General features: G+C 49.5%; 8 protein-coding genes across 8 annotated transcripts; 5 read left to right on the forward strand and 3 right to left on the reverse strand.

The window, feature by feature from the left end:
• Positions 1–294: 294 nt before the first annotated feature.
• Positions 295–817, forward strand: Z518_00901 (uncharacterized protein; the record flags this gene model as incomplete). Its single annotated transcript, XM_013421502.1, has 2 exons — positions 295–422; positions 460–817. 2 exons carry the CDS (start codon positions 295–297, stop codon positions 815–817), a joined length of 486 nt encoding a protein of 161 aa, XP_013276956.1.
• Positions 818–2018: 1201 nt separating this feature from the next.
• On the forward strand, positions 2019–3658 carry Z518_00902 (uncharacterized protein; the record flags this gene model as incomplete). The annotated part of the gene is made up of 2 exons (XM_013421503.1): positions 2019–2168; positions 2228–3658. The coding sequence occupies 2 exons, from the start codon at positions 2019–2021 to the stop codon at positions 3656–3658; spliced, it is 1581 nt and encodes a 526-aa protein (XP_013276957.1).
• A 2022-nt stretch (positions 3659–5680) lies between these two features.
• Positions 5681–5920, forward strand: Z518_00903 (uncharacterized protein; the record flags this gene model as incomplete). Its single annotated transcript, XM_013421504.1, has 1 exon — positions 5681–5920. The coding sequence occupies one exon, from the start codon at positions 5681–5683 to the stop codon at positions 5918–5920; it is 240 nt and encodes a 79-aa protein (XP_013276958.1).
• Positions 5921–9535: 3615 nt separating this feature from the next.
• Positions 9536–12749, forward strand: Z518_00904 (uncharacterized protein; the record flags this gene model as incomplete). The annotated part of the gene is made up of 4 exons (XM_013421505.1): positions 9536–10744; positions 10803–11185; positions 11246–11473; positions 11543–12749. The coding sequence occupies 4 exons, from the start codon at positions 9536–9538 to the stop codon at positions 12747–12749; spliced, it is 3027 nt and encodes a 1008-aa protein (XP_013276959.1).
• Positions 12750–13487: 738 nt separating this feature from the next.
• Z518_00905 (uncharacterized protein) lies at positions 13488–17860 on the reverse strand (the record flags this gene model as incomplete). Its single annotated transcript, XM_013421506.1, has 7 exons — positions 13488–15957; positions 16007–16916; positions 17019–17160; positions 17213–17261; positions 17313–17360; positions 17427–17536; positions 17618–17860. 7 exons carry the CDS (start codon positions 17858–17860, stop codon positions 13488–13490), a joined length of 3972 nt encoding a protein of 1323 aa, XP_013276960.1.
• A 940-nt stretch (positions 17861–18800) lies between these two features.
• Positions 18801–19962, reverse strand: Z518_00906 (uncharacterized protein; the record flags this gene model as incomplete). Its single annotated transcript, XM_013421507.1, has 3 exons — positions 18801–19005; positions 19060–19860; positions 19928–19962. 3 exons carry the CDS (start codon positions 19960–19962, stop codon positions 18801–18803), a joined length of 1041 nt encoding a protein of 346 aa, XP_013276961.1.
• Positions 19963–21176: 1214 nt separating this feature from the next.
• Positions 21177–22597, reverse strand: Z518_00907 (uncharacterized protein; the record flags this gene model as incomplete). The annotated part of the gene is made up of 3 exons (XM_013421508.1): positions 21177–22236; positions 22284–22403; positions 22461–22597. The coding sequence occupies 3 exons, from the start codon at positions 22595–22597 to the stop codon at positions 21177–21179; spliced, it is 1317 nt and encodes a 438-aa protein (XP_013276962.1).
• A 648-nt stretch (positions 22598–23245) lies between these two features.
• On the forward strand, positions 23246–26770 carry Z518_00908 (uncharacterized protein; the record flags this gene model as incomplete). Its single annotated transcript, XM_013421509.1, has 3 exons — positions 23246–23411; positions 23464–26168; positions 26216–26770. The coding sequence occupies 3 exons, from the start codon at positions 23246–23248 to the stop codon at positions 26768–26770; spliced, it is 3426 nt and encodes a 1141-aa protein (XP_013276963.1).
• Positions 26771–27251: the final 481 nt, after the last annotated feature.

The raw sequence follows: 27251 nt of genomic DNA on the forward strand, positions 1-27251 counted from the left end.
GATGGGAATATATCCGCGAAGGAAAGAAGTGTGGTGAGTCGAGGCCAAGGCACAATGGCTGAGCCAGACGCAAGGTCCTCCACCCGTTGCCTGTTTCAGCCTCGGGCGGATACCATCGGAATGACCTGAAAAGACGCCTCTGAATTGATCCCCGAATCCCGATTTTAGCGGACGGCCAAAAGACGCATGCTCTTTTCAGGACTTTGTCCCATACACCAACTTCTTTCTAGTTTTGATAAAAATGAATACTGTACGTTGGTCCTATCTCTCCGTGACCTTTTTGTTGCTGACGACATGCGCAGATTAAATCAACTTGGTATGCCTACCCTTCACCCCACCCCGTGCAATCTCTTCCTGCAATTGGAGCTCGAGACGGTATATCAGTCAGCCACAACTGAGTCAACTACACGGGAATTCGTGGTGTATGTGTGACTACTTGCTAACGAAATAATTTTTCAGGTACGGCTGGGCCGTTCTGTGCGTTGCTGGTGGAGGCGCATACTACTTCGCAAAGAAATCCATAAATGCCGACCGAGCTGCTCGCTACGAGGCCGAGCAACGAAAGCAGTCTCGTTTCCGGCGCCTGGAAGCTGCTGAATACAACGAACCTTCAGCGACGAAGTCGAAAGCCAAAGCCAAATCACAAACAAATTCTTCGAAAGATTTCGATCATGTGGGAAGCCCAAGCAGTGAAATAAGCGAAGATGTGGCACCCGTGGGCCACGCACCTGTCGATCAAGAGCAAAGAGTACGTGAGAAGAGCAAATATGAAGCAGCCGAACCATTCAAAAGTAAAAAAGGAGACCGGTTGAGTTGAACAAGGGAAGCTCAAAGGCTGGAGTCAACGACGGAATTGTACGAGCCATTTGGCTTCTGCGGGAAGTGTTATATCGTTGGTGGAGAGACTCGACTGTTGGGTATATTCATGGCTCGTAGCTCTTCAATGTCGAAGGCTGGGCCAAACATCTCTTGCTCCGATTCCTCTCAGGTGGGTATTATGCTAGGTTTCCAACCCACCATTCCAATGCACATCAGAGACCCCCTAACGCCCAAGAAGAAAATTGCTGGTTTACTCTATCTTCGTGTCTTCGTTCCTATCAAGCGTGGCAGCACAGCGGTGCGTAGTGTTTTTTCGAGGCATTTGGGTGTCCTGAATCTCTTTCTCGTTTTGATTCTATCGCAGGAGGCACAAAAGGTAGGACGACGGCCGAGGTAATCAGTGTTCCTGCCACGGCTGATTGTAACCTGGTGGCTGGCTTGGGTGCCTGGGCAGAGAAGTGACGAACAGCTGTCTGGGTGAGGGAATTGGTGAGAGTGGTTGTGAGGCTCATGGTTATAGATATAGGCCAGACTTCGAGGAGGTAAAGAAAGACTGTAGGCGGTAGAAGTGAAGAACGATCGGTGAAAGATGGGTTGGAAATCAGGAAACCTATATACTCGAGAGTCGCAAGGTCCTCGATCTCGTAATCGAAATTCCAGGCCAAAAGATTGGTGCAACGTGCTTCGGTGGTGGGGAAGGGAAACCCGGTTGGGAAACGGTTCGCGAAAGGCAGTGTTGCGACTGAGTCACTCGAATCAGAACTCGAGAAGATCTGGAGGACTCAGTCGATTGCGTGCTTGGTCAGTATTGTCAGGCAGCGGGGAGGAATAAGAAAATTATATGCAGTGGCCTGAGATCGCCAATTCACGGGTGAACACTGGCTGAGAGTGGCATACCACCATGGTTATTTTGTCCACGGTTTGTCATACCACGGCGGGAGATTGCAAAAGAGGCGGGCCGCTCGATAAATACGCGGAATGCATGCCGAAAGAGGGTTGCGCCTTGCCCCGCGGCCAACAGCGGCATTTGACTTTATCCCGACTGTAAGCTGAAATGCGCATAACCACATGTACACAAGCGACTGATAAGATAAGATCACAGTCAATCACCAAACCAACCTTGAAGGTCACGTAACTCTGCAGAGCACTTTGTGGACGTCAACCACCTACATCAGAATCCCATCTCCGACGTGACCGCGATGGCTACTCATCATATTTCAATTGCCAAAGCCGCATTTGCCGCTTCCCTCCTACGACCCGATGTTACCAAAGTCTCTCGTGATGACATCCCCCAATTCCACAGCGCCCTCGAAGCTGCGCTCGAACGGTGCTCGAGTGACAACATACAGGTCTGGAGACTGCCAGAATGAAACAGACCCCATGAGCTAGATTGACTGAAGAGTTTTAGACATGCAAACGGTGGCTTTTGGAAAATGTCATGATCTCTGCTGCGAGAACCGGCGCCTTGGGAAAATATTTGACCACCCTCTCGAAACATCTCGCAACGCAGCCAGATGGCACAGTAAGAACCAGCATCTCGCGCCGGCGACTTCATATCCTCTACCTTCTGAATGATCTTCTTCATCATGCCAAATGTCACAACTCCGACGTGGACCTCCAGAACAACTCGACACAATCTCTTCGACCATTTTTAGTCGACCTTTTTCAGCTTACCGCGTCGGAAGCGAAACTCAGAGTCTCAAGGAGGCTTGACCAACTCGTGAAGATATGGGAAGAGGAAAAATACTTTGATCGAGACGATCTCGCCCGTATACTCGACTCATTACACGGTATCACGCCAAAGACTGAGCTCTCGGTGCAAGGACCGTCAAAATCTGAAAACAATTTAAACGAGCTTCCTTACGTGATACCCGCGACGCATGGAGACCCGACGCTGCCATTCTATGATTTACCTGCGGGGAATCTCATGCATCATATTGTCCCCAACAGCTCACAACCGATGCGACCCGACGAAATACGCGCTCTGCAATTTTCAGCCGGCCCAGCCGACGAGAGTCTCGTCAATGCACTGAAGGATTTCCTGAAGGACGTTGAGCGAATTGAGAATGCGATCCCACAGCCCGAAGAAGAGGAACCGCCTGTGGAAATCGACGAGATGGGTCAAACATCATGTCATGACGAGGCGGGAGACTTAGTTGGAGACACTTATTACGGATGGTCGAGATCGTTCTGCGAGAAGATGAAGAAACGTGAGAGAGATGACAAGCATGATTCGGCCAGACGAACTCGTTCAAGGAGTTCAAGCCGCAGTCGCAGCCGCAGCCACGCCCGGGTACATCACAAACGCAGGCGTCAGAGTGAGTCCTCGAGCGCCAGTTCCAGGTCGTCTCGATCCTACAGCAGATCAGCTTCCCGGAGTAGATATGGAAGAATCAGTAGCCGATGGGGTGCGAGTCGAAGTCGAAGTCGATCACCATCGAGAACTCGCTCTTACACTCTCGAAAAGAGCCTTCCGCGGTCAGGGCTACCTCCAAGAATCAGCCCACCGAAACATTTCGTCAACACCCCTCCCGGGCCGCCACCACCACCGCTCCTGTCGACAAGCATTGGTTTACCATTTCCTCCGTCGCCATTTGATCCCGGCAGAATCCCTGTTCCACCGCCCTGTCCGCCAAATTGGACTGGACCATGGCCGCCGCCACCTCCTCCCCCCCCTCAGGGATACCAGAATTTACCGATTCCTCCAGCACCGCCTAATCTACCGCCTCCACCTCCTCCGGGGAGCTGGCCTTTCCAACCAAATGAGCAGTTCGGAGGAAGGAACGATCCACCGGGGAGACGTCAAGGAGATCCAGACGTACGGGTTAAACGAAATTGACCACCTGCATGCCGCCAGAAATGGAGGTTGAAAATAAATTTGCAATTCCATATTCGGGATGACTGGGCCCATATAAAATTTTGACTGCATGAAACGAGCGCGCAAAGGGAATGAATTCGCAGTCGGATCGATCTGACAAACAATCATTTCGGTGCCATGCATCAGAAGACGGAGACATTCAGCAGCACTGTGAATGTTGTGGACGAGGATGTTGTCACAATGACGATTATCCATTTTACACCAATAATTCATCTCAAGCAATGACGCAAATTGGTGCACAACATCAAAGGCGAGAGCTGCGCTTTATTGACGCAGGACCCTGAAATGAGGTACACTGCTTTGAGTTTCAGCTTACAGGTCCCAGACTGGCTTCGAGCACGTTTCGGCGATCTATGCCCCATGGTGGCTGAGCATTTCAGCAACGAATTGAGTGTTGCAAACGTTAACAGCAACTGTCCAGATGTCCTCAATCATCGAGTCGAATCGAGTCATCCTTCGATGCGAGGGAGCCAAACTCTCCGAGCTCCCTCCACTAACAAAAAAAATGAAAAAGAAAAAATATTTTCAGAGAACATCTGCAGTATTTTACCATGACGGCACGCGCAAAACTGGTCGGGGGTAAACAGACACAAGCCTTTCGAGTAAGAATTCCAATAGCATTTTATTTTAGATGTTACCTACACGTTAATTAGTCTTTGAGCATACCTCCCGCTTCCAGTGCCGGCTGCAGGAATACTTCTCTTGGTCCTGATTGGCTGATTTCGTTGTCATCTCCATAGATATCTATGAGAAGCAGCTCAAAGTTCGAGATCCACTGTCAGCCCCAACATCCTCCTTGTGTCATTATGGACATCTAAGCATCCAGGATCCTATATGGGGAATATATATATCTCGGTGAGAACCCGCCCATACCGCTAGCGAATGAATGCCGAGAGTGGCGGGCTTGGTAGACGCAAGGCTACAACTAATCTAAGTCAAATATAGTTAATATGGACGCTTGTGCGACGTCATTATCTACGTCAAACAGCAGCGAGCTTTATCATTGGTTTTCGTCCCCAACGCCTCTTGGGCAGCTTACCATCTGCCAATGAGCTACCGACGAAATTTGAAGCTTTTGCCTTTTTATGAGGGTTCTAAATTCAAAATCAGCATCTTCAAAGAGTGCCGTAGGTGTCTCACCCGCATCGTTTCACAATAACTTGATCAACAGTGTCTAGCCGGACCATTTTATCTCTTGTCCCTTGGTCGCGACCTCAGTCGCGAAAATCCTCCGGCGATGATCAGGTCAGTATTCTGCTAAGCCCCAGGATGCATATCGTGGGGTCCCAAGTGTCAATTTTCCTTCGACTAAGTCGCGAGAAAAGCCCGTTGAGTCTAGAAGAGCCCGTCCTTAGTCCTGGGGCTAAACAACTGTCGAATGCAAGATGCGATCATCTTGCATGCTTTGACCTCGAGACCCTGAACGACTTATCCCCGTCCAACTGATCGGCAGGGCCATCTTCAAGCCTTGGTGAGGACTTCCCGCACTCTCATTTGCTCGATCTTCATGTCCTCCATGGAAATCGTCATTTTGCTTGGGATCGGATGCCAACTTTCTCCAAATGATCGTCATATTTTCCAAGTCTAATTCGCCAGATTGGCCATTCAGGTTGGTGAAGGTGGCTACACTCAAGGCGGCATGCATACCACTGCATTCCCCCCGGACAGTTTGAATGGCTTTTCTCAGACGCCACCTACCTCAGAAACTTTTGGGAATGCTTTGCCCCCACTTGTCTGGTGAGGGCGGTCATTTCCTATTCGTTATGCCGCTCAGCCTGGCGTGCTGCAGGTATCAGCATGAGATGTATACACCTATATGTATACTTTGCCCTCGAACATAACCCCTTTCCTCTGCATGCGTCTCTCTTGACAGTGTATCTCATATCTAGGTATACTTCATTCCAGTGAAATTTCTTCTCCTCGTCTCAGGAGAAACACTTCCCAAGACCTTTTATCAGGCTGCTTGACTTCTCATCAGCCAAGATGCCTACCACCGTGAAAGGTCTTGCAAGATCTCACGACGGTCTCGACTATGAGGCTGACCCGGTTGCGGAAATGACCTCCTATTCTCGAATGATGCATCTGCACACCAAAAAACAAATGGATGCCGTAGCGCGTTCAGCCCGACGACGAAGTTCCCCGTCCGGCGTTGACGCCCACGCACAAACGGGCCTTTCCAAGCAGACTACCCACAGCAGCACGTCTTCAGCATCATCCCTATGAACACCCTTCCGTCGCCCTTGAACCAGCGTTCATGCAACTCAGAGAAACCCCAATAATTACTTACGGAGTGGTCGGCCAGAGGAGGTTGAGTTTGCAGTGATGTCAGCCACTTGACTGTACTATGACATGCAACCTGCCTTACATCCATCCTCCGCTGCTGGCGACAAGCCGATCATTTGGAGTTGTATGGGTTACTAATACAATCCGTATTAGAGTCCCCCAACCAATCGTATCATACGGTTCTTCTCCTTACTGCTAATGGTGGCAACTTGGGATTGAGGCTTTAGCGACGCATTTGTATTTTGCAATAGTCCTCAGCATGACAAATTCCGTAAGGAGCTCGTCGTGCATTGGCTGCTCAATAAATTCCATCAAATTTCTTTCCTCCTCCAATATGTAATGGCCACGGTTACAACTTACAAATCAGGCTCCTTTCGCCTTGCTGAAAAAAATTTCTGCGTAGATACGAATTCTTACACGTAAAAATTTGGCAAAATTATTGCGTATCAGAAAAGGTACTCGATGCCTCCAATATTTGATACCCCAGACACAAACATACGCAAGATACTCCTAGTCATCACCCATAATATTCAGGATAAGCGAGCCTGTTGCTTTGATCTTGGGTATAGTCGTGCATTGGGAAACAACCTTGTCGATCGCTTGCATCGCACTCTTTCACATACAAAGCACGTCATGCTGGTCCCCCGAGAAAAGCTGGCCCCAATTTTAGCCACCACCACCTCATCAGCACACATATTTTTTTCACCTGGAGCGTTCGGTCTAGAAGACTACCCATGGGCAACTGATATGGGAATCTCAAGAGAGCGGGAGGTGCATGTATGAGGCCTGCAATGGCAAATCCACATTTCATATATCATACATATGGGGACAACGCTCGATCCATATCGCTGATGCGTGATACACTGAGATTGTCTTGTTGCCATTGAGAGAAGGTATCACCGTGTGACGTCGCAAGGAACGAAACAATAGAGGATTGAGGGCTTGATCATGTTTCTTCGAATAGTGGAGCGGGCTCCTCACGAGCAGCTGCTCAGGACTAACTAATTCCATAATGACCAGCAAGAATACGCGAGGTCCACTTTTACCCTATGAGGATTATTATACCTGTGTGATAAGTTGGAGGATATGGTTTGAGTCTGGAGATCATCCAATCTGGAAGTGGTGTTGGATGCCATTCTCGATTCAACATGCCAGACCAACATGATGCCTTCATCTACCGCAGTTAGAATGGAACACTCCCTCTGGAACGCCGAAGCCCATTTCATTTCGCTGATCTATTCGCAACCCTCTTCTCTCTGTGGGTCAACCTCATTCTCTTTGCCTGTGCCCGACAGATCAAAATTTCGAATTAGTACTAGCATCATTGGAGAATGAACAACCTGACTCTGCCACAACATCAAAAGGAGCATAACGATAGCTTACCCATGAATCCACACCTGAGACATCGAAGCGACAAATCATGTGGATGGGATCCAGAGCTCTTGCCTCGCTCTCCTCTCCTCTCCTTCCTTTTGATGTGTTCGCTGCTGATCGGCATCGACCGTCCCGTGAAAAGACGACCGTCGCTCTCAGGATTCCAACAAGGCGCTCTAGAATGAAGATCATTCCTCCAGAAGGCTGCACCGACGTCCAGGCCCAATGACAACACTGCGACAAGGTGGATGCCGTCGTCCACAACCCCCAACCCCCACCCTTTGATGGGTGACGCAAGCTTGGTACAGGCAGCTATGCAAAGCCTTGCCAAGGTAGAGTCAATTTCTCCCTCTTCAAACGATCACTGAGTCATATAGAAGACCTCTCTCAAATCTCCACTTCTGAATGTATTTTCGAAGCTCCATGACTATAAAGCTCTCTGCACGACTTTTCACACCTTGCTGTGCAGCGCCTCAGCTTCCCTCCAGGAATGTGCAGAGTATGGGTGCGGTAGTAGGGAATCGATTTTGCTTCCGTTCAGCACTAGGATGAGGTTGGACCACACGTTGGTTCCCATTGGGCCCTGCCCTGCATCAATGGCGGCACGAAGCTTCCTGTAAGCATAATGATATCATCTCCTTCCAATGATTCGACTTCGACACCTTGTCTGCCCCCGCCCGACGATCAAGTTAAGCGTTGCACAAGCCAGGTCGGCCCATGGATTATAGGTTCAGTAGAAAGAGGCTTACGACAACTCGGAGTTTGCAAGAGCCCAGGAATTATTGGCAAAGACAAGAGACATCGGAACAGGGGAATGACAAATCTGAAACCCTCAGCAGGACGCCTCGAAGTCACAATTTGACTTTCAGCTCCTCACCGGGCTTGTTTCTGCTCTTCTCATGATCCAGACCTGCAAGGACAACGGACCAGAGTGCAAAGAACTTCATGGAAGTGGATCATAGTTCCCTTGATTGATTTGTCGAGTCTCTTTCCATATTGGGGTATATATGTCTTTCCATGATCGAACGATCCGTGTATCCCCTAAATACGGAAATTTCAGACCAACACTAAAGAGCTTCCACGTCAGAGCACGCACTCTCTCTCCTGGGATGTATGGATCAAGTTTTTCCTCCAGTTACGTTTGTGAGAGTCAGACAGACAGAGGGAGATGTGGCTGTTCCGGAGTGGGTTTGTCTTTATCAAATCTTTATCAAATGCAACATGGATTCAATCAAATCAATCTACGCGGCCGTTCCTCGCTCTAGTCAACACTCTTGTGCACTACATGCCTTTCCAACTTTACACATCGTCTTTTCCTCAGGGTTGAGTTTTCCGGGCTGACCTAAGAGCACAAGTCGTCAGTGAGGCTGCCTGAGCATGTCCATCTGCTCAAATGTGCAGTCATTGCATTCAATCCTTCAGGTTTTGGATTGGAGCATATTATCGAGAACGCCCGGTCAGCCTGGGGTGAATTTGAGAAGCGGACTAATATCACAGTTCGGCCCATTCAGCCGAGATACGGCGCCAGCCCAATCTTAATCGGGGACTTTACCAAACGTCTAGATCTCACCTCCTGCAACAAAGTCAGGGGAGATGCGGTAGGGAGATTATAGCCCTTTCGACATTGTGCAAACTTGCCAATTACTCAACCAAGCGGCGGCTCTTTCTCTTGTGGTAGGTATCGATTCTGCAAGGATCAAATCCTCACTCTTTCATCCTTCACGCATTCATTGCTTGGTGTCGTACTACTCTTTGCGGCGAGTCATGGCTTTTTTGGGAGAGTGCACCATATGCATCACAACTATGTAAACATTCAGACCCGGAGGTAAACAGTATACAAAGCACACCCAGCCCGTGACGGGCTGGGCCCACATCCTTCGTCTTGTTTGCTTTTGCTCCGCAGAAATAGAAAAGGGGGGCTAGTCTGCTTCTAGCCTCGTGGCTAAAATAGGGCAGCCTTGTCACGTGTCGAAAAACGCGCTAGAGACTGACGCGTGTGGGAGCTTCAGAACTTTCTAATTACTGCCACAGCGCTTACTCCCCACTGGTACTCCTCAACTCTGCACACGAGAAAGACTTGACACGTGGATCCGCTAGGCCTGAGCATTTGGGAACGGGCCTCGTTCCTATAGCCTTGTTCTTTTGTCCTTTTCCCTTCGAGATATCTGCTATTCAACTATCATGGCAAAAGCGGCAACGTGTCTGCCGTTGGCCGATGACATCAAGGATGAAGTCGCCACAGTTTTATCTGAAATACTAGGCCCTAGCTCATTCGCTTGCGGAAGCTGCATTCAGAGGCCCCCAAATCCGGGCTTGATACTGAATGATCACGGTATCATCGGCCTACCACTATCGAAGTATGATGCGGACGTCCTAAAATCCGAATCAAAACAGAGCCCGTTCGGCAAAGGAGCCGAGACTGTTGTCAACACAGCCGTGAGAAAATCCTGGCAGCTGGATCCATCTCAGTTTACCATCTCCAACCCGGAATGGGACGAGATGATGGAAAAAGTACTTCACCACGTCTACGAGGGTCTGCTTCTCAGCTGCGGAACGGAGAATGTAGCCGCTGAATTGTACAAATTGCTCCTGTACGAAGAAGACTCATTCTTCCTTCCGCACAAAGATACTGAAAAAGTCCCGGGGATGTTCGGCACGCTGGTTATTTGCCTGTCATCTATGCATGAAGGAGGAGATCTTGTGCTATCCCACGGCGATGACACGGTGGAATTCAAAACTTCGCCGACTTCGGCCTTCGGCATGTCATTCGCAGCGTGGTATTCGGATGTACTTCACCAAGTCAAGCCTGTCACCAAGGGTTATCGGCTGGTGTTGACCTACAACCTGATCCGACGAGGTGGGACACCAGGCCAGCCGGCACCACCATCACTCGGCGTCTATAAGCAACGATTGGTGACGGCCCTAAACCAATACACTGCCTTGATTCAAGCCGACCCGACATCTCCGAAATACTTGATCCACAAATTCGAACATCAATATACACAGGCGAATCTGGGGGTTCGACACCTGAAAGGCTCAGATCTCGGTCAAACTCAATGTTTGCAAGAAGTAGCTGCTGAACTAGACTTTAAATTATACCTTGCCACCATGGAAAAGACAGTCATCAAGGACGACGAAGGCGACTATAATGGGTATAGTTCGGGTCTATCCTATGAACCAGAAGAATTTGAACGCAAGATTTCCATCAATCACGTTGTCTCCTTGGACGGTTCCCGAGTCGATGATCCCACACTATACTCTGGAGTGGACGTTGATGAAGACACAATTCTGGATCTGGAAGGCTACAATCAGAAGGATCCTGACTCGGAGGAACACTCTGGATTCACTGGGAATGAAGGCTGTACCGCCACATTTTGGTATCGTGATGCGGTAAGTGAAAGTCTTCTCCCGTTTCATTGGGCTCTCGTCTTACCTCTCTGTCTTACAGGTGCTAATAATCGTCCCTCCTGCTGAAAACATCCAGTTCTTGTACAACTGCGATCGGAGAGATGACAAAGTGTGGTCTTGGATGAAAGAACTGCGCAGGAAAGCAGACTCGTGTTCGTCCGCGAAAGCAGATTCATTATATCTCTGTCAAGCCATCGCGAATTTCAAGGGATCGCGTCGGAGCTTGCCTCCAATCGGTGGCCGTAATCAGACATCCGGAAGAGCTCTCATGAACGAAGCTGCCACGATCGCACTCGAACGTGACAAACTTGATCTTTATGACAAGATCGCGGAGAGGATCAGCGGTCCGTGGGGAGCAGAAATTTTTGAGCAACTGGGACGCATAATGGCGCTTGAGGGCCATTTTGATCTTGCCAAGGCGAGGTGAGAGACACGAAGTTTCCAGACTTGGTATATTCGGTGTGTGAGCTGACTTGCATCTAGGATCAAGACGGCATTGGACTCTGCCACCACTCTGGCCGCCAAACACGAAGCGCTGACAATGGTTGAACAAGGATATCTCGCTGACTCTCCCCGATTCAAACAGTGGATGGCCGAGGAACTTGTTCAAGCTATAGATCAGGTAATGAACTCGGGGAAAATGCGCAAGGTGGATTGTTCGAGTCTTGCTGATATTATTGATGCATGGGAGTCCGAGGATATTGTTCAACGGTACGTGCCGGTGAAAGCTTGCCAGACTAGCGTCTCTTGTCCATGAATATCTTGATAACATTGAGCCAGGATTGTGCCACGGGTTAAGAGCTGCAGTACGGCTTGCCAAGTTGGGTTCGCGAATCGGCTCATGGAGTGGGTGGGTTCCCCGGATGAAATCCCAGAGGAAGGAACGGCACATAAAACTTTGTCATTGAACGATCGAGTGGCACTTAGTACACCGATCTTCGCAAATATCTGGCGGAACTTTCGGCTAGAGTCAAAGCCAATTGCCCTGCCCGTCGGCACTAACAATAGAGAAAACTATTGGATTAAACCGCCCCTCACAAAAGAGGACGAAGACAAGCAGTATCAGGACAGCCTGCTGAATGGAGCTGACATTGCCGGATTACTCAACCACACAATCAATTTGAACGTCTTGACCGATGCGGAAATCCAAGGGTGTCTCGAAACGCAGGTGAGAGCGGCAAACAATGTTGTATGTGAATACACTCTGGTACCTTTTGTCAAGTCGATCCTAGAGCAAAAGGTCGATTGCCACAAGCTCGACCAGGCCAGCAAGCAGCCGCTTCCCCAAAGCATCGAACTCGTCGCTCAGATCTTAGAGCGCTACGTCCAAACCTGCGTGGGGAAGGAACCAAGCGGCCGAGTAAACTGGGCTCAACCTCCACGCGGCTGCAGAGGTACTTTCTGTAGTGATTGTGCGGCTGTGAACCGGTTTCTGCAGGATCCGAGACAGCAAGTTGGTCGATTTCCCGTGGGCAAGCAGCGGCGCCACCATTTGCACCAGCATTTCACAGATATCCATGGAACAACGTACACCGTCACAACCTTGCGAAACTCCAACCCGAACGTCTGGCAGATCACGAAAAGGGACTTGATAGGAGAGGAGTGCAAGGCCTGGAGATGTAGGCATGATGATGCGCAGCGAAAGACGACGGATCTCAGGTCCGCTGGCCCCTTGGAGCTCTATCTCGGAGATATGGCTCGGTCGATTCTCTCTTTGAATGTTGCGGAGATCGCGTATGGGAGGACACACCGGCAGAAATCGAATTCAGATTCGTCTCAGCAGTCTGCTTCGGCGACACTTTCTCGGCCACCTTTGCAAGAACAAGACACCAATTCTCAACCCGGCACGGACCAGAGAGGGGTGAAACGGTCCGTAAATTCTGGCGCTGAAGGTTCTTCGAAAAAGCCAAAGTCGGCCATCCCATCGTCCAACGCCGAATACGTACAGACACCACACGGGCCGGCCGAAATCATCGATCTGACTTGACAGCCTACCTATCTATGCACTGGATAGATTTGTCAGAACGGATTTTGATACACCAAAATATTTGACGACAGGATTTAACTTCAACTCTGTTGCCCAGCTCTATGCTTTCATTGGCGGCTAAGAAAATCACATCGGACTTCTTCCTTCTACCCAAAATGAAAGAATTTGTTATTGTTCTCCTACTATCAACTGGCTGAGAGAAGGGGCCGGTAAATAGTCACTATGAGCTGTATTTCCCTAGTTGTTGGTGAAAAAGGGGGGGGTGCGATATGCGATATCAAGTTTCCTTCTGAGCTTTCGAGAGCGTCCGCAGGGTTCGCTATGTATGAAAAGGATCAACAGCCTTAAAAGTGATACTGTATTTGTACGAACACGTACATGTTGCTTCATGGCTTTTAAAAGATTGATAGCACTTGGTCTGAGCCTGCTCAGACACATTTACAGCAATAAAGGGCGTGTAGACAGGCAGGCTTCCTGCATTGAACAGAGAATATGACAAGCAGGTAACAGATAACACAGATATGGTGGGTTAGCGGGGAAGCTGTCCAGAGAACACAGGCGTCCCAAAGAATCCAGAGAGGGGACAGGAAAAGCGGATCGTGAGTGTATATCAGGATTAGAATCCGAATCAAATCCAAGATCAGGTCATTTCATTGCTCATTATTTGAACTACACAGCTATCCCGAGACTTTCAAGAGCTCTATTCTGTCGTAAGAGGATGGATGCAGAAAGTTTCTTTCAGTGAAGGAGCATCTCATCATCATCCTTGTTATGCCCACGTGTGGAGTTTCGTGCTACTACTTCTGGGACCGGGTCCGCATCTGAATCTTCATAGACTTCAAAGTCTCTATCGGCCGCCTGAGCAAGGAAAGCGTCAAGTCCATCATTTCGCTCCATATTCGTCGACTCCTGTGTCTCAGGGATCTCGGCATTGAAATCGAATTCAGCCCAAAAGTCATCCGGTCGCTTCTCTGGCGAAATTCCCATTCGTCTCTTTCGCTTGCGCAGCCCATGCATTGCTTCGTCACCTGTGGCCTGGCATTCCGCAACAACTTGTGGCCCGGGGCTGTCTCTTACTCTCTTGATACTCGTGTCTCCATCCACATTTCCACAGTCTGAATCGTCGTTGAACCTCGGTGGTGGCAAGTTAGGCGAGATTCTCGAGTAGCTGCGCAATCCAGATAGAAAATCGGTAGATGCACTCGGGGATCTGGACCTCCTCCTGTCAGAGTGGCTGCCGCGCTGATCTATTCGACGTCTCTTATTGGATTCGTATTCGTCGTTCCCGCGGCGCATTTGGGCTGCTAGTTCGCCTGGTGAGGAATGCGGAGGAAATTTAGATCTCGACGCGGCGACCTGGTGGCTGGTGGGCAGAGATGCTCTGACGTGGGCAGCAGATTTTGAATCAATTTTAGTTGCTCTGGGAGGAGGCTGGTATGGAGATAGCTTTTTCGAAAGAGACGGGCTTCGCGCCTCTCCTTCCGAGATGATGATGGGGTCGTCCTCTTTTTTGTCTCGGTCAACGCCTAAAACAGGTTTATCCATAGGAGAATCGACTGATATATTTCTGTCTATAGCAGAGGGTTTTCGCGTCGAGTCAGTCAGTCCTGCCACCTTTGCCGGAGGATCTTCGAAGTTCCGATTGTATTCTCTGGCAACACGTTCAAATCTGAGTCTCGCTTCCTCGATGTCTTGCTTGGTAGCTGATTTGCGTCGAGGGGGCGATTCGGGGGAAGCTCTTGTCTGTTCGATCAAGATGCTCCCGGCCTCCGGTAGATCCATATTAGATAACTCCTTCTCTTGTCGCCGATGTAGTTCCAATATCAAGTCGCGCAATCTTGCTCTCAAATGTCCACTCCTAATTCTTTGAGGCCATTGCTGGGCACTTTCTTCTCGTTGAAGGATCCTGGCAACAAACTTGTACGGGTCTGTCACAAATTGCTCCAAGTACAGGCAGAGATAGAGGCCACAATCGCTGAAATTACTCTGGGTTGGAATTCCTTTTGCCGTCATACCCCTCAGATCAGCCAGATTAATGTCCAAATTTTGCTTGTCTTTGGCTTCTGAGGCCACATATTGTTTGAGGAGCGAGCATGTAGCAGAACGAGATGAGCCTAAAGAGTCGAGGGTGATAATGACTGGTTTGTTTGTTTCGTACTTTGGGAGTGATCTACGAACAGCTTTGCGTCGACGCGGCCCCTTCTTAGGCTGAGCCGTGGACGTAGAGGTGTCGTTCTTCTCGTTGTCACCAATTGACAGCTCAGCCAGTGACCTCTGAGTATCTTCAGTCGATGCTTCAGCTTGCTTTTCGATTTCTTCCATTCGCTGATCAGTGGATTCGACATCTTCAGTAGCCTGAATATTTGGATCAACTTGATCTTCATCTTCTTCGTCAGGCTTTGGTAAAAAATATGACAGATTGCAAATGATGGCAAGGTACCAGTGAAAGTTCTCGTTAACGGGAACAATCACAAAATCTCGGTTGAAGATGTTGATATTCTTTGTCCATCGATTCACAGCATCGTAATTAATGCCTTTCTTGCCTTTGCAGTTTTTGGTGAGCGCTTCGTAGAAGTAGGTATTGAAGAAGTACATTCTCCTGTACAAGTCTGACTTGTTCTTCTCCATATGCGTTTCCAGGTATTGCATGAAAAAGGATATGAGGTTGTCGTTGAGAAATTCATCATCGTCGAGTCGTCTGAGATCTTCAAATGGGACCGTTGCAGATCTCTTGCCAGGTTTCGGATACACCAGATCTCTTGTCCATGGCTTCCCCAATATCCCCGTTTCTGATATCTTTATTTTTGGTTGATCATGACTCTGCAGCCCTCCATTCATACGTGCTTCTTTATTGTCCTGTGATCGAGTTGCCCGCCGGAGCTGAAGAGACTGATCCAGTGGCTTCTCACGGGGCTTGGATTGTGGCGCCGGTTCGTTGTTGTTGATGTGCTGGAGGGGTGCATCCATTTCCTGAAGGCTAGACCGATCTGCACCTGATATTGTGGTAGGTGCCTGGAGCGTGAGAGATGGTCCATCGAGCTTATCAACCTGACGAATGCGTTTCTCGCCAGTATACGCTTTTGCTGACTCCAACGGCGTGGAAGGGGAAGCACGTCGTTCAGCTCGGAGATCATCAGGACGGCTCGGCTCGGCATTGGCGTTATGAGCACCGGTTTTGAAGTTTGCAAATGCCGCCTCCATCCAGCTTCTGGTTACAGTCAGTCACTTTTCCCGGCCTGAATCGTGTCAGCGCTTACGGTTTTTTGTCGGTGACCTTTAGAGTGACCACCAAATTTCGTAAGAGGGTCACGAAGTTGTACGCGTCCTTGTGCGAGCCGAACCTCAGGTTCATTGTATCCTCAAAGTGTTCCCGTGCATTTTCGCGTCGAGAAAATTGAAGTCTTACCAGGGGACTGTCGTCAGTACCAAACTGAACGTGTTGGATCTTTGTTATTGGTCGAGATTCCATGACAGGTTCATTTCCTAACATCTGCGATTCGGTATTGATCGAAATTTCTTTCCTCTCACTATCCACCTCCAAGACATACATTGAGTGGCAAGTCGGGCCGGGGTATCTAATATCTTCCAGTTTGAAAGTACTCCGAGACTTAGATGTTTTCTTGTGGGCCCATTTTTCCGGTTTGGTGATTCCTGTGCTGTGATCGTTCCCAGTGTGCACGTGTCTCAGATCTCTCGTTGACACTTCAACCAGAGACTTTCCAGATTCGACAGGTTGTGGCTGAGACGTTGAGGTATCATCGACATGAAGGGCATCAGGGCTCTCCTGTGTGAGGGCTTCCATGCGACTCTGCCTTTGTTTTTGACGTTGCGTTTCCGACGGAGTCCCGGCTCGACTGAAGTAAGGAGAGGAAATTCTGCCGGCTGAGAGGTGATTTGATGGTGCCGGAGAAGAATTTCTAAACATTTTGTCCCTTTCAGCCTTTCTCTGTTTTGCTGAGACCTTCGTAAAGTCGCCTTCATCCTCTGGAGAAGGACGGTCGGAAATGGATCTCTCTGGTCTGAAGATCATGCTGTTCCGGGTGCTCGCTCTCGGAAGCAAGCTATGCTCTTCATGGTCAGGTTTGGAGCGAGTTCGATCTTTCAAACTGTTCTCTTCAGGGGCTGGTATTGGACTGAGCTGAAGTTCATCGGGCGAATCGTCCATAACTTGGCCGTCATCGAGATCAATTGCCCATGCAGCGGTGCTCCCATTCCGGTGATCTTCCTCGAGCCTCCGTCTTTTGTTAGGGATGATGTGATCATTCGTACGAAAATCATTCCCAGTAGACTGAGAATTAGTATGCGGATGGGCAGGGGTTCGTAATGGTTGAGTCCGATGTAGAATATGTTCTGATCGTGTTCCTGGACGTGCAGAGCTCAGTGTGTCGTGTGGCTTGTAGCGAGACGTGAACTGTAACCATGTCAGAAACGAGCAGCATGGAAATGAGACGACGTACTGGGACTATTCTTTTCATTGGGTCCTCTATGGAGACGGCGCCAGGATCACGTCTGCTATTATAAACTTGAGCAGATTGATTCTCTCAGTATGATGTGGAGACATACGTTAACCCACCGAGAAGTCTGGCCTCGTCTCTTGATTCTGACGTCTGGCTTCGGTCGTGTATAGGCGCGTGGCGCATTCTGGAAGTGAAATATTCAGTTATGCCTTCCGCGAACGTCTCTTTTCCGTGGATGGCCACGTACCGCCGAGGAGCCTCTTGTATACCGAAGGTGGATCTTGTTATTTGGTCTCTTGAATTCGCTGGCGGGTCTTCGTCACTTTCAATCTGCTCGTGGGAAACGGTTAGTTTATCGGTAGCTTTGCTGGTGGTGGAAACTATGCAAGCAATTCACAGGCTGCTACTCACTTCGATTGGATCCCAGGGCTCATTGTCATTATCTTCCACAAATCTTCTCACGTTCCTGGTAAGGTATCGTTTAGATCCGTATTGGGGCATCTGAGCCCTATGAGAATGCGAGGCAGAGGCATCGGAGTGGGTGCGAGGTGTCGGATTCTTGTCTGGGCCAGCAGGACCGGGACTAGATGTAAAAAACGAATTAAAGGATTGTAAGCCTCCCCGGACCACTTCATCGAACCAGGTTCGGGGCATTTGCCGCTGGAAGCTGCATTTCCTACTAGGTTGCGGTTTCTATTGAAGGGCATTCATTCATGCGGTGCTTGTGCAGCGTTTGTGTATGGAATAAAACTGGGGGTTGCAATTAAACTTGTAGAGATAAAGTGCCCTTAGGAAATCCCCACAAATTCAAATCCAGGTCCGTCGAGGCTGCGTGTCGCTACACTACAGCTCAATCCCACCAGCCCAGCAGTGCTATGAGGACGAGGAATGTTGGGACTTGGAACACATCTCCTTGGAGAGGTTCCTCCACCACGATGATGTGATGACTGAATATGACCCCCGCCATCTTGATTCCTGAGTTGTGTGTGTGTGGGGGGGGCGAAAGAAATCGATGCCTTAGCTGCCCATGGCCCGAATGTGGGTACAGGTTCCTCTAGAACCGGGTACCAATACATTGAAGAGATTGAATATTAGGGCATGTTGCAGTATCCCGAGTGTCAGATTGTCATGCTCGCGCGAGAAACTGTTTTCTTCTTTACAGTTGCTGAGTCGCGACTTTGTATTGAGCACAAGCAGCGTTTCACCTGAAGAACAACGTTTGATGAGCAGCCAATCGAGGATTTTGTTGCCAACATGAGGATATTACTATCGGCACAGGGATGCGTGGGAGGTAGCAAAGTTTGTGGGCGTCGTCCTCAACTCCGCAGCTATCTTTTGCACGTTCCCCGTCAAGGTTGCTGATGAAGGTTATCGACAATGGCCAAAGCAAATGGCCCCCCAATACCATGGAAACGGAGAGGACGATGGTTTCGGCAACTTCTACACAACATCAACAAGGGTAATATTCCTGGAAAGATTTGAAGAATTTGATCAGTAATTTCAGCGTTTCAGACTTGGATTCTCCTCATTGGAGCCAGGTCCTATCTAGAGAATACATGCAATAATCCTACAGAGGGGATTTTCGGATCCCCTATTATGATGCAATTCGTCCTTTGCTCTTTTCAGAATCATCATGCAATGTTTGACGCCGTCTCTCCACTCCCGGATAACCCGAAGTGGCATTTGCTTTTTGTTGGCGAGCCTCATCGAGGGCGGAACGTTGGGCAATACTATCATCGTGGCTTTTCCATACAATGTTGGTGTCTGAGGGGAAAGCTAGTAATCGCTTGATGGTTTCCCTGCACTTGTGTGAGTGACTTTTCAACAGGGCGACGTCTGGAATGATGACATACCGGATTTTGATGTTTCTGCCGCCATCAATCTTTGTCCAGACGCTCAAAACATCTTCGCCACTTCTCACGCTGAGCACTGCACCACAGACTTCCTCTCCAGCCTCCATGAATTGGTCACCAATGATTGCTAACAAGAGATCCTCCCAGTAACGGTCAGCAACGCCTTTTTTGAGCCTCACAATCCATTTCCCGCCCTTCTTATTCGCCTCGTCTTCCCAGACCGGACGAATACCGTCCTTGAAAATGTGATAGTCCGAGACCGTGGGTAATAGAGAAGGGCGCTTTAGATGAGAGTATATCGTCCAAAAGTTTTCTACCGAGCTAATGGAAGCTAGTTTGAGCGTAGACTTTTCATAATCTGAAAATTTGTTGGCGGGAGGTCGGTAAAACAAATTCCACGTATTTCGGAGTGGGTGTTCAAAGGGGTTATTTGAGGGCTTCGGCGGAGAGGAGGGTTCTGCAGTCTGTTCTACCTCCGAGGATTCCCCAGGTGTTTCTGCTTCCTTCTCTTTCTTCTCCTGAGAAGTAAAATCAAAAGCCGACGCAGTCCCGGGGGTGTTGGTCTTCTTCGCAGAGCCCACAGAGCCGAATGATGCAAAGGCACCACTGCCTAGCCCGAAAGCAGAAGATGCGCCGGCTGAAGGGGACTTCGCAGCGGATGGGGAGAGAGCGTTGAAGGGGTTTATCTTCCCATGCGAGGAGGAATCGCCAAAGCGTCGGCCGTTGTAGGATCGGGGGGAGTCTATCTTAGAGCCATCCTTTCCTTCTTGGTCTCTAATGGACAACGAAAGCTTGCCGGTGCTAGAAGAACTATCAGCATTATGCTGGGCAATAATCAAAAGGAATCAAAACGGCGGCGGGAACCCACTTAGAGCGTCTAGTCCACAAATTTGCGTTTTCCATGAGCAGGACAACAACGGCGGCAGGAGGAAAAGAGAGAAAAAGCTCGCGTGAGAGCCAGCGTCAACTCCGGAGTGATCTCGGGGCGCAAAGCGAGTGACCGCGGATTGGAAACAGAGTGGTGGTTAGACAAATTGGAGGAGATGAACTAGCGATCGAATTGAACACTATCGGCGAACGGCCAAATGAGAGCAAGGGGTGTGGAAATACAAATGCAGGAAAAGCTCCGGGGAGGATCAAAGTCTTGTTACAAATGGTCAATATCGAGGAGTGAAGATGAAGGTCGAGTTCGAGTCAAGGAATTGAGAAAGACAGTGGGAGCGCAGTTTGGTGTGCAAGTGGTTGCAGATGGTTTGGTACTGGATCTGGCCACCAATCGCCAATCAATGTTGCGCGCAGCAAGCCCGGGGTTGCAAAAAGGGCTTAGTCCGAGCCCTCAAACCAGCTAATCCCAGTCAGGCCTTAGCGCAAGGGACAAGATTCCACCTCCGTTGAAGAATTCAGCTTTTTCTTTTCCCTCTTCTCAAATTGCAGACCACCAATTCAAATCGTCGTCAGCTACTACTCCCTTCGTCACCATGAAGCTGGTGATTCCGATGAGTGTGTCGAGAGTAAACCTCACAACGGGTTTCCGCATCTAAAACCATCATCACGAGGGCCCACGGCTACCATGATGCGGTGATGACCTGACTGTCGGAACATTTGTACATAATCTATTTTTTTCTGGATGGCAAAGGTGGGTGTTACCGCCTTCGTTTTGGTCCGAATTCTGATGAAGAGAATATCAACTCTGGTAAGCCGACCGCTCAGCCGCAGGAGATACACGCCTTGCTGGCTGAGCATGACGTCCAAAGGCAAATCTGAAACTATATGGTGGCCATTTTCTACCATTCCACTAGGAATTTCATGATCATTTTGCTGACCCCATTCGTCTTCAGACTTGCAAGATGTCACTTCCCGTCATGTAAGTATCTGTGGTTTATCAGCGGCCTTCACGCATCAAAGACCATAACGGCGGTCAATGATTATTCCGCTCTGTGCTGAAACGCACGAGCAGACCTAAATTTAAAAAGGTCCCCAGTTGGTGTGGGCGGATAGGTGACAGCAGCAATCCATGTGAGCTTCCTTTCGTGGAGCTTATCTGCGCTCATGGACCTAGAAAGGTTCGCTAGGAAGCGTCGATCGTCCACGGGACAAATTCCACGGTCAGGAACGCCCTATACGGCGTCGATGCTTGCTCGTGAGGTAAGCTGTTCGTTTTGGTTGCCCAGCTTCGAAATCTGCCAAAAGGCGTCGACCCCGTAACCTTCCAGGCTATGCAATTCCAGCCCGCCGGCCCAATACTCCGCGTAAACTCGACTCATCGGCAGACCCATTCCCAATTTAAGCCCGGGGGGCCTCGATGCAAGCGTGCTCAGGGAAGAATCTCTCACCCGTCCCCCCTGAACTTCATCTCTAGCCTGTCGAACTTCTTGCATTGTGGCTGCAAGGGTTGGGACATCCTTGAAATTCTGGAGTCGCGAGGCACTTCTTGGTCCTTTGTTAAAAGACCACAGAAAAGGCATGATGTCGCGCGGGATACCTCCGCCTTGGTCGGAGATGCGGACAACGACGTGTTGAGGTGCCTCGCAAATGAGAACATCGATTGGCGGAGGTGGTTTTCGGGAGTCTCGGTATTTGTCCATGACGGCTTGCACGGAATTTCGTAACAGTTCCCCAATAATATATTCGAGATGACTCAATACGTATGGGAATGTAGCATTGACGTGGCCTTGGATTCGGATGTCGGGTACAATAGGGCCAGCGCCAGCAGATGACTTGCAGATCTCTTGAGTGAATCGTCCACAGCGTTCAATGATCTCCTTCGCGTTGCATCGAAGCAAAACTTCGCCGACGAACTCGTTCTCCGAACTAGGTTGAGGCACGTGCCACGGTGAGTTGAATGTTTCTGTCAGTGCAAGATGTTGTTCAGCAATGACACGGCGGGAGATTCGAGCTCGGAGCATGGCCTGCACGAAATTGTCCATGGTGTCCGCCGACACGAGATCCTGGCACTCGAGCACTCCCATGACCAGGTTCGGGATTACGGCCAAATGCTCTCTCAGATTCTCTCCAATAATCTTGCAAAAATGGTCGTTCTCTTCCACAGTCCTGATCACCGGAACTCGACGAAAATTCTCGAAGGACTTGTAGTACAATTCGTAGACAAGAGAGAGGTGTGGGTTGGTGACAACGACATAAGGAAGTCGTTGCATCTCACGCAGTCGGTGGGCCAGTCTGGAGTCGAGTTAGTAAAGCACGACAGAGGGGAGTCAAGGCCAAACCTCGTGGGCAGCTCCATGCGAACATAGTTGGCCGAACTGAGCAATCGACTCTCCGTCAAAGTACGACCGAAGAAAAACAGCTGTCGTAGACTGATGGGACGAATGGGGCGGTCAACCCAGCTGCGAGATCAACTTAACCCATGGCTCTAGACCTCCACACTCAATGCATATACTTACTCGTCCAAGGCGGAGGCGGGCCGCCACGGAGGAGGGTTTGGGGCCCCTTGAAAAGAAGCCCATCTGCGAGGGGGCAGTGTGAAGCATCTGTTCAGGCTTGAGGCGTACAGCCTCGAGGTGCAGGCGGCCTGCAGCATTTCATGCCAACCGAGGACACACTTTCGTCACAGTAAGTTTTCGGCAAGGCAATCGGTGACATATTCATCATTGTCATCGGAGTAAGCTCATGGAAGGATTTGCGCACACAGAGGCTTCAATTTGCGATCATGCGAGTCACAAATGTAAGGGAAAAGTGAGTGCAGCAAAAAAGCGAGTGACATCGTAGTGGCTCTCCAAGCTGCCTCTCATTTTCATTCGTCATTCCAATCCTCTGGCCCGTGACGGCCAGAGCCCAGTGGCCTCCCACGGATCTGATCTTGACTTGCACAACGCCCCAAATTGTGGAAGTCTGCATTGTTGTTGCTATTCCACACCCGCTGCTATCCCCCAGTTCCTATCTTTTTCGCAAAGGCTGGATTGCCTGCCAAAAATATCCCATCAATCCTGCCCCTCCCCTGTATCCAAACCTGCCTTTCCCTTCCAACCTGGTCGCCTACCTTTGCTGAAGAGCCTGGTGTGGCCCTCCCACCTGCGGCTACTCGCGTACACATCATCTGCGGAAAGCTGAAGGAACAACAATACACTCGTTCCCCGATAACGTGCGGCTCGAGACGCCCGGCATGGACAACGTACGTTAGACTACCTTTTCCTTTCACATTCTCACCGTCTCGAGTTCTGTGGCCATCATGGATGCTGACGTTGATTCTTTATGGGCCCGTTTGCAGTTGGCAGGCCCGGACATGCTGATTGACGGGTATGATCAGTACAACCAGCAAGAAAGTGAGGTCGTCAATATCTCCCCTGACGATGCCTCCGAAGAACCGGCGGATGCCCTGCCGAGGGCTGATGACTGTATGGACCGACCTCACTATCCTTCCTCAATTCCGCACTGACCGATTCACAGTCGAAACCATGAAGAAACACGTCCTTGTCGATCTACCTGATACCGAGACTGACGCGGAGACATATCACACATGGCACATAGAGAAATGGCGGACACTGACGAGGAGAGAGCATGGCCCGATATTCGAATGCGGTGGTCATCCGTGGAGGGTGCTGTTCTTTCCCTATGGGAACCAGGTAGACTGCGCCTCGTTCTACCTCGAGCATGGATTCGAAAACGAGCCTCCACCGGACTGGTACGCCTGTGTCCAATTTGCCCTTGTCCTATGGAATCCGAACGACCCCACCTTATACCGGACTCACACCGCCACCCACCGATTCAATGCAAAAGAGGGCGACTGGGGCTTCACCAGATTCGTGGAACTCAGAAAAGCCTTCAATCAACCCTGGGAGGAAGGAACGAGGAATCTGGTAGAGAATGACGAAGCGAAATTGACCGCTTACGTGCGTGTCATGAAGGATCCCACCGGTGTCTTATGGCACAACTTTGAAGGTTACGATTCCAAGAAGGAAACCGGCATGGTTGGTCTCAAAAACCAGGGAGCAACTTGCTACTTGAATTCCCTCTTACAGTCCCTGTATTTCACTGATGCATTCCGCAAAGCCGTGTACCAAATTCCGACCGAGCACGAGGCCAACCGAAGTAACAGCGCTTGGACGTTGCAGAGACTCTTCTACAAACTCCAGAAGGACAAGTTTGCGGTATCCACCAACGAGCTGACGGCCTCGTTTGGCTGGGACACGCGGCAAATCTTCGAACAACAAGATGTTCAGGAATTCTCTCGAATATTAATGGAGGTGCTCGAGAAAAAGATGAAAGGCACGCCCGCGGAAAGAACTCTTCCGGAACTGTTCGTCGGCAAGACCAAGACTTACATTTCGTGCATCAACGTTGACTTCGAGTCTTCCCGAATAGAGGAGTTTTGGGATATCCAACTCAATGTCCGAGGCAACAAGAATCTGCACGAGAGTTTTATGGACTACATACAAGTGGAAACTCTCGAAGGCGAGAACAAATATGACGCTGGCGAGCCTTACAAGCTCCAAGACGCCAAGAAGGGTGTCATTTTTGAGAGTTTCCCACCCGTCCTACACCTGCAATTGAAGAGATTCGAGTACGACATCAATCGAGACGCGATGATGAAGGTCAACGACAGACATGAATTCCCCGAAGAGTTTGACGCATCCCTCTATTTGTCCGACGACGCCAAAGCGGCTTCCACGGAGCCTTGGATTTATCAGTTGTATGGCGTCCTCGTTCACAGTGGCGATTTCAACGCTGGCCATTATTACGCATTCCTGAAGCCCACCAAGGATGGTGGCTTTTACAAATTTGACGATGACCGCGTCACCCGATCGACCATGAAGGAGGTTCTAGAAGAGAACTTTGGCGGGGAATATGCCAACGTCGCCAACGGGGGTCTGGGCCAAAGACAGCCCTACCTGAGAGGTTACTCGACCAAGCGATCCATGAATGCATACATGCTGGTGTATATCCGGAAAAGCAGGCTCGACCAGGTCTTGCTCAATGTGACCGAATCCGACATTCCACCACACATCGAGACGAAAATTGCCGAGGAACAAGCCGAGCTTGCGAGAAAGAAAAGGGAACGAGAAGAAGCACATCTCTACATGAATGTTGGTCTGATAACGGAAAAGACTTTCCAGGCCCATCACGGCTTCGATTTGACGAGTTATGATCTCGAACAGACCGATCCAGCTGCGGCACAAGTTCATCGACTCCTGCGCACAACCAAAGTCTCGGAATTTGCCGCCACCATCGCTGAGGAGCTTGGACTCGATCCCGACCAGGTCCGATTTTGGGTCATGGTTGGCAGACAGAATAAAACAAACAGACCGGACCAACCAATCAGGGATGTTGACATTTCCATGGAAGAGGCCATGAACAAGTATGGATCCAGGGGCCGTCCATTCTACTTGTGGGCCGAAAATGGATCCAAGTCAGATGATGGCAAAGTCCACTTCCCGGATCCCGCCCAAGCGGTTGGGGGGAATGTGCCGATTTTGGTGTTCCTGAAATATTTCGATGTCAAGGCGCAGACCCTGACTGGGATCGGTCATGTCTATGTTAGAAAACTGGACAAGGTCTCCGAAATTGCACCTCAGATTAACAAGATCATGCAGTGGGATCCCACCACATCGATACTATTATTTGAGGAGATCAAGTTCTCCATGATCGAAGCTATGAAGCCAAAACAAACCTTCCAGCAATCCGAGATTCAAGACGGCGATATCATTTGCTTCCAACAAAATCTCCCCGATCTTGATTCGAGCACCGTCACGTACACGGACGCACGCCAATATTACGATTATCTTCTCAACAGAATACCTGTCAGCTTTTATCCCAAGCCAGGTACGGAAGGAGAAGCCTTTGTACTCAGTCTCAGCAAAAAGATGACATACGATCAATTTTCGTCAAAGGCGGGCGAACACCTCAAGGTCGATCCCACCCATATTCGCTTCGCAACGATCAGCCTGACGAACAATAAAATCAAAGCATGGATCAAACGCGGACTGAACCAAAACCTCCAACAAATCTTGCAGTCCCAATTTTCCTCCTATGGTGGATATGCCAATCATCGTGGCGATGCACTCTACTACGAGATTCTCGAAACCAGCCTCGCCGATTATGAAACCAAGAAGATCATGAAAGTGGTTTGGCTCAGTGACGGCATCAGCAAAGAGGTGAGATATTATTAGCGTCTCCATGTGACAGGGACTGACGACACCAGGAACAATTGGAAATACTTGTTTCGAAGAACGGCATTATTGGAGATTTAATCAATGGTATCGCTAAAAAGCTCAACATGGACGAGCAAACTGCCCGTAATATACGGGTCCTCGAAGTTCACGGGGGAAAGATCCACAAAGAATTGATTGAAGACTTTAATGTCGTCGGTGTCAATGAATTCACGACACTTTACGCCGAAAGGATACCTGACGAGGAACTGGAAGCGTCTGATGACGACAGGTTTATCTATTGCTATCACTTCGACAAAGAACCCAGCAAGCAGCATGGAACTCCCTTCAAGTTTATGCTCAAACCTGGTGAACCTCTGAAAGATACCAAGGAGCGAATCAGCAAGCGAACAGGCATCAAGGGCAAACTTTTGCAACAAATCAAGTTCGCCTTGGTCTCAAGGGCTCTTTACGCGAAGCCAAGATACCTTGAAGACGAAGACGTCATTGTCGACCTTATTCAAGACGGAGACGAGATGCTTGGTCTTGACCACGTCAGTAAGACAAGAAACTTCTGGGGTAGAGCCGAGGGGATGTTCATTCGGTAAAACTGTTGGAAACGGCGCGACAGACTCTTCGTATGTGGGATTAGGCGGGGCGGCGAAACAAAGTCGCCCCTTGTATCTTGCAAGCATCTGACGCATAGTATCTGCTACAGATATCCATGTTTTTACCTAGAGTCGGAGCTGCATGGCCTTTTGGACTATGTTTGATGTTCGACTCATAGGCTGGCGCAGGGACAAATTGGCACGGCTGCTACTGAAGAAAAGAAAAAAAGACCACGGATGCTCAAGCATTAAACATCTAGCAATAGTTTCCTTCATGAATCATGACGTTATGCGAGGGCCAAAACAATTATATCGGCAGGATCGTGTGGTGAGGCAGATGGAATGGAGAGATCAGAAAAGGGAGAGAAAGGTAGTAAGTGGTGTGGTTGTCTTTCTCTTCGGTTGTGAGGGGTCGGCTCTGTACAGATACATAAACATCATCATCATCATCGTCAATCCCGAGGTTATGATAGTCCATGAT

The sequence above is a fragment of the Rhinocladiella mackenziei genome, assembly GCF_000835555.1.
Source record: "Rhinocladiella mackenziei CBS 650.93 unplaced genomic scaffold supercont1.1, whole genome shotgun sequence".
NCBI lineage: Eukaryota > Fungi > Ascomycota > Eurotiomycetes > Chaetothyriales > Herpotrichiellaceae > Rhinocladiella > Rhinocladiella mackenziei.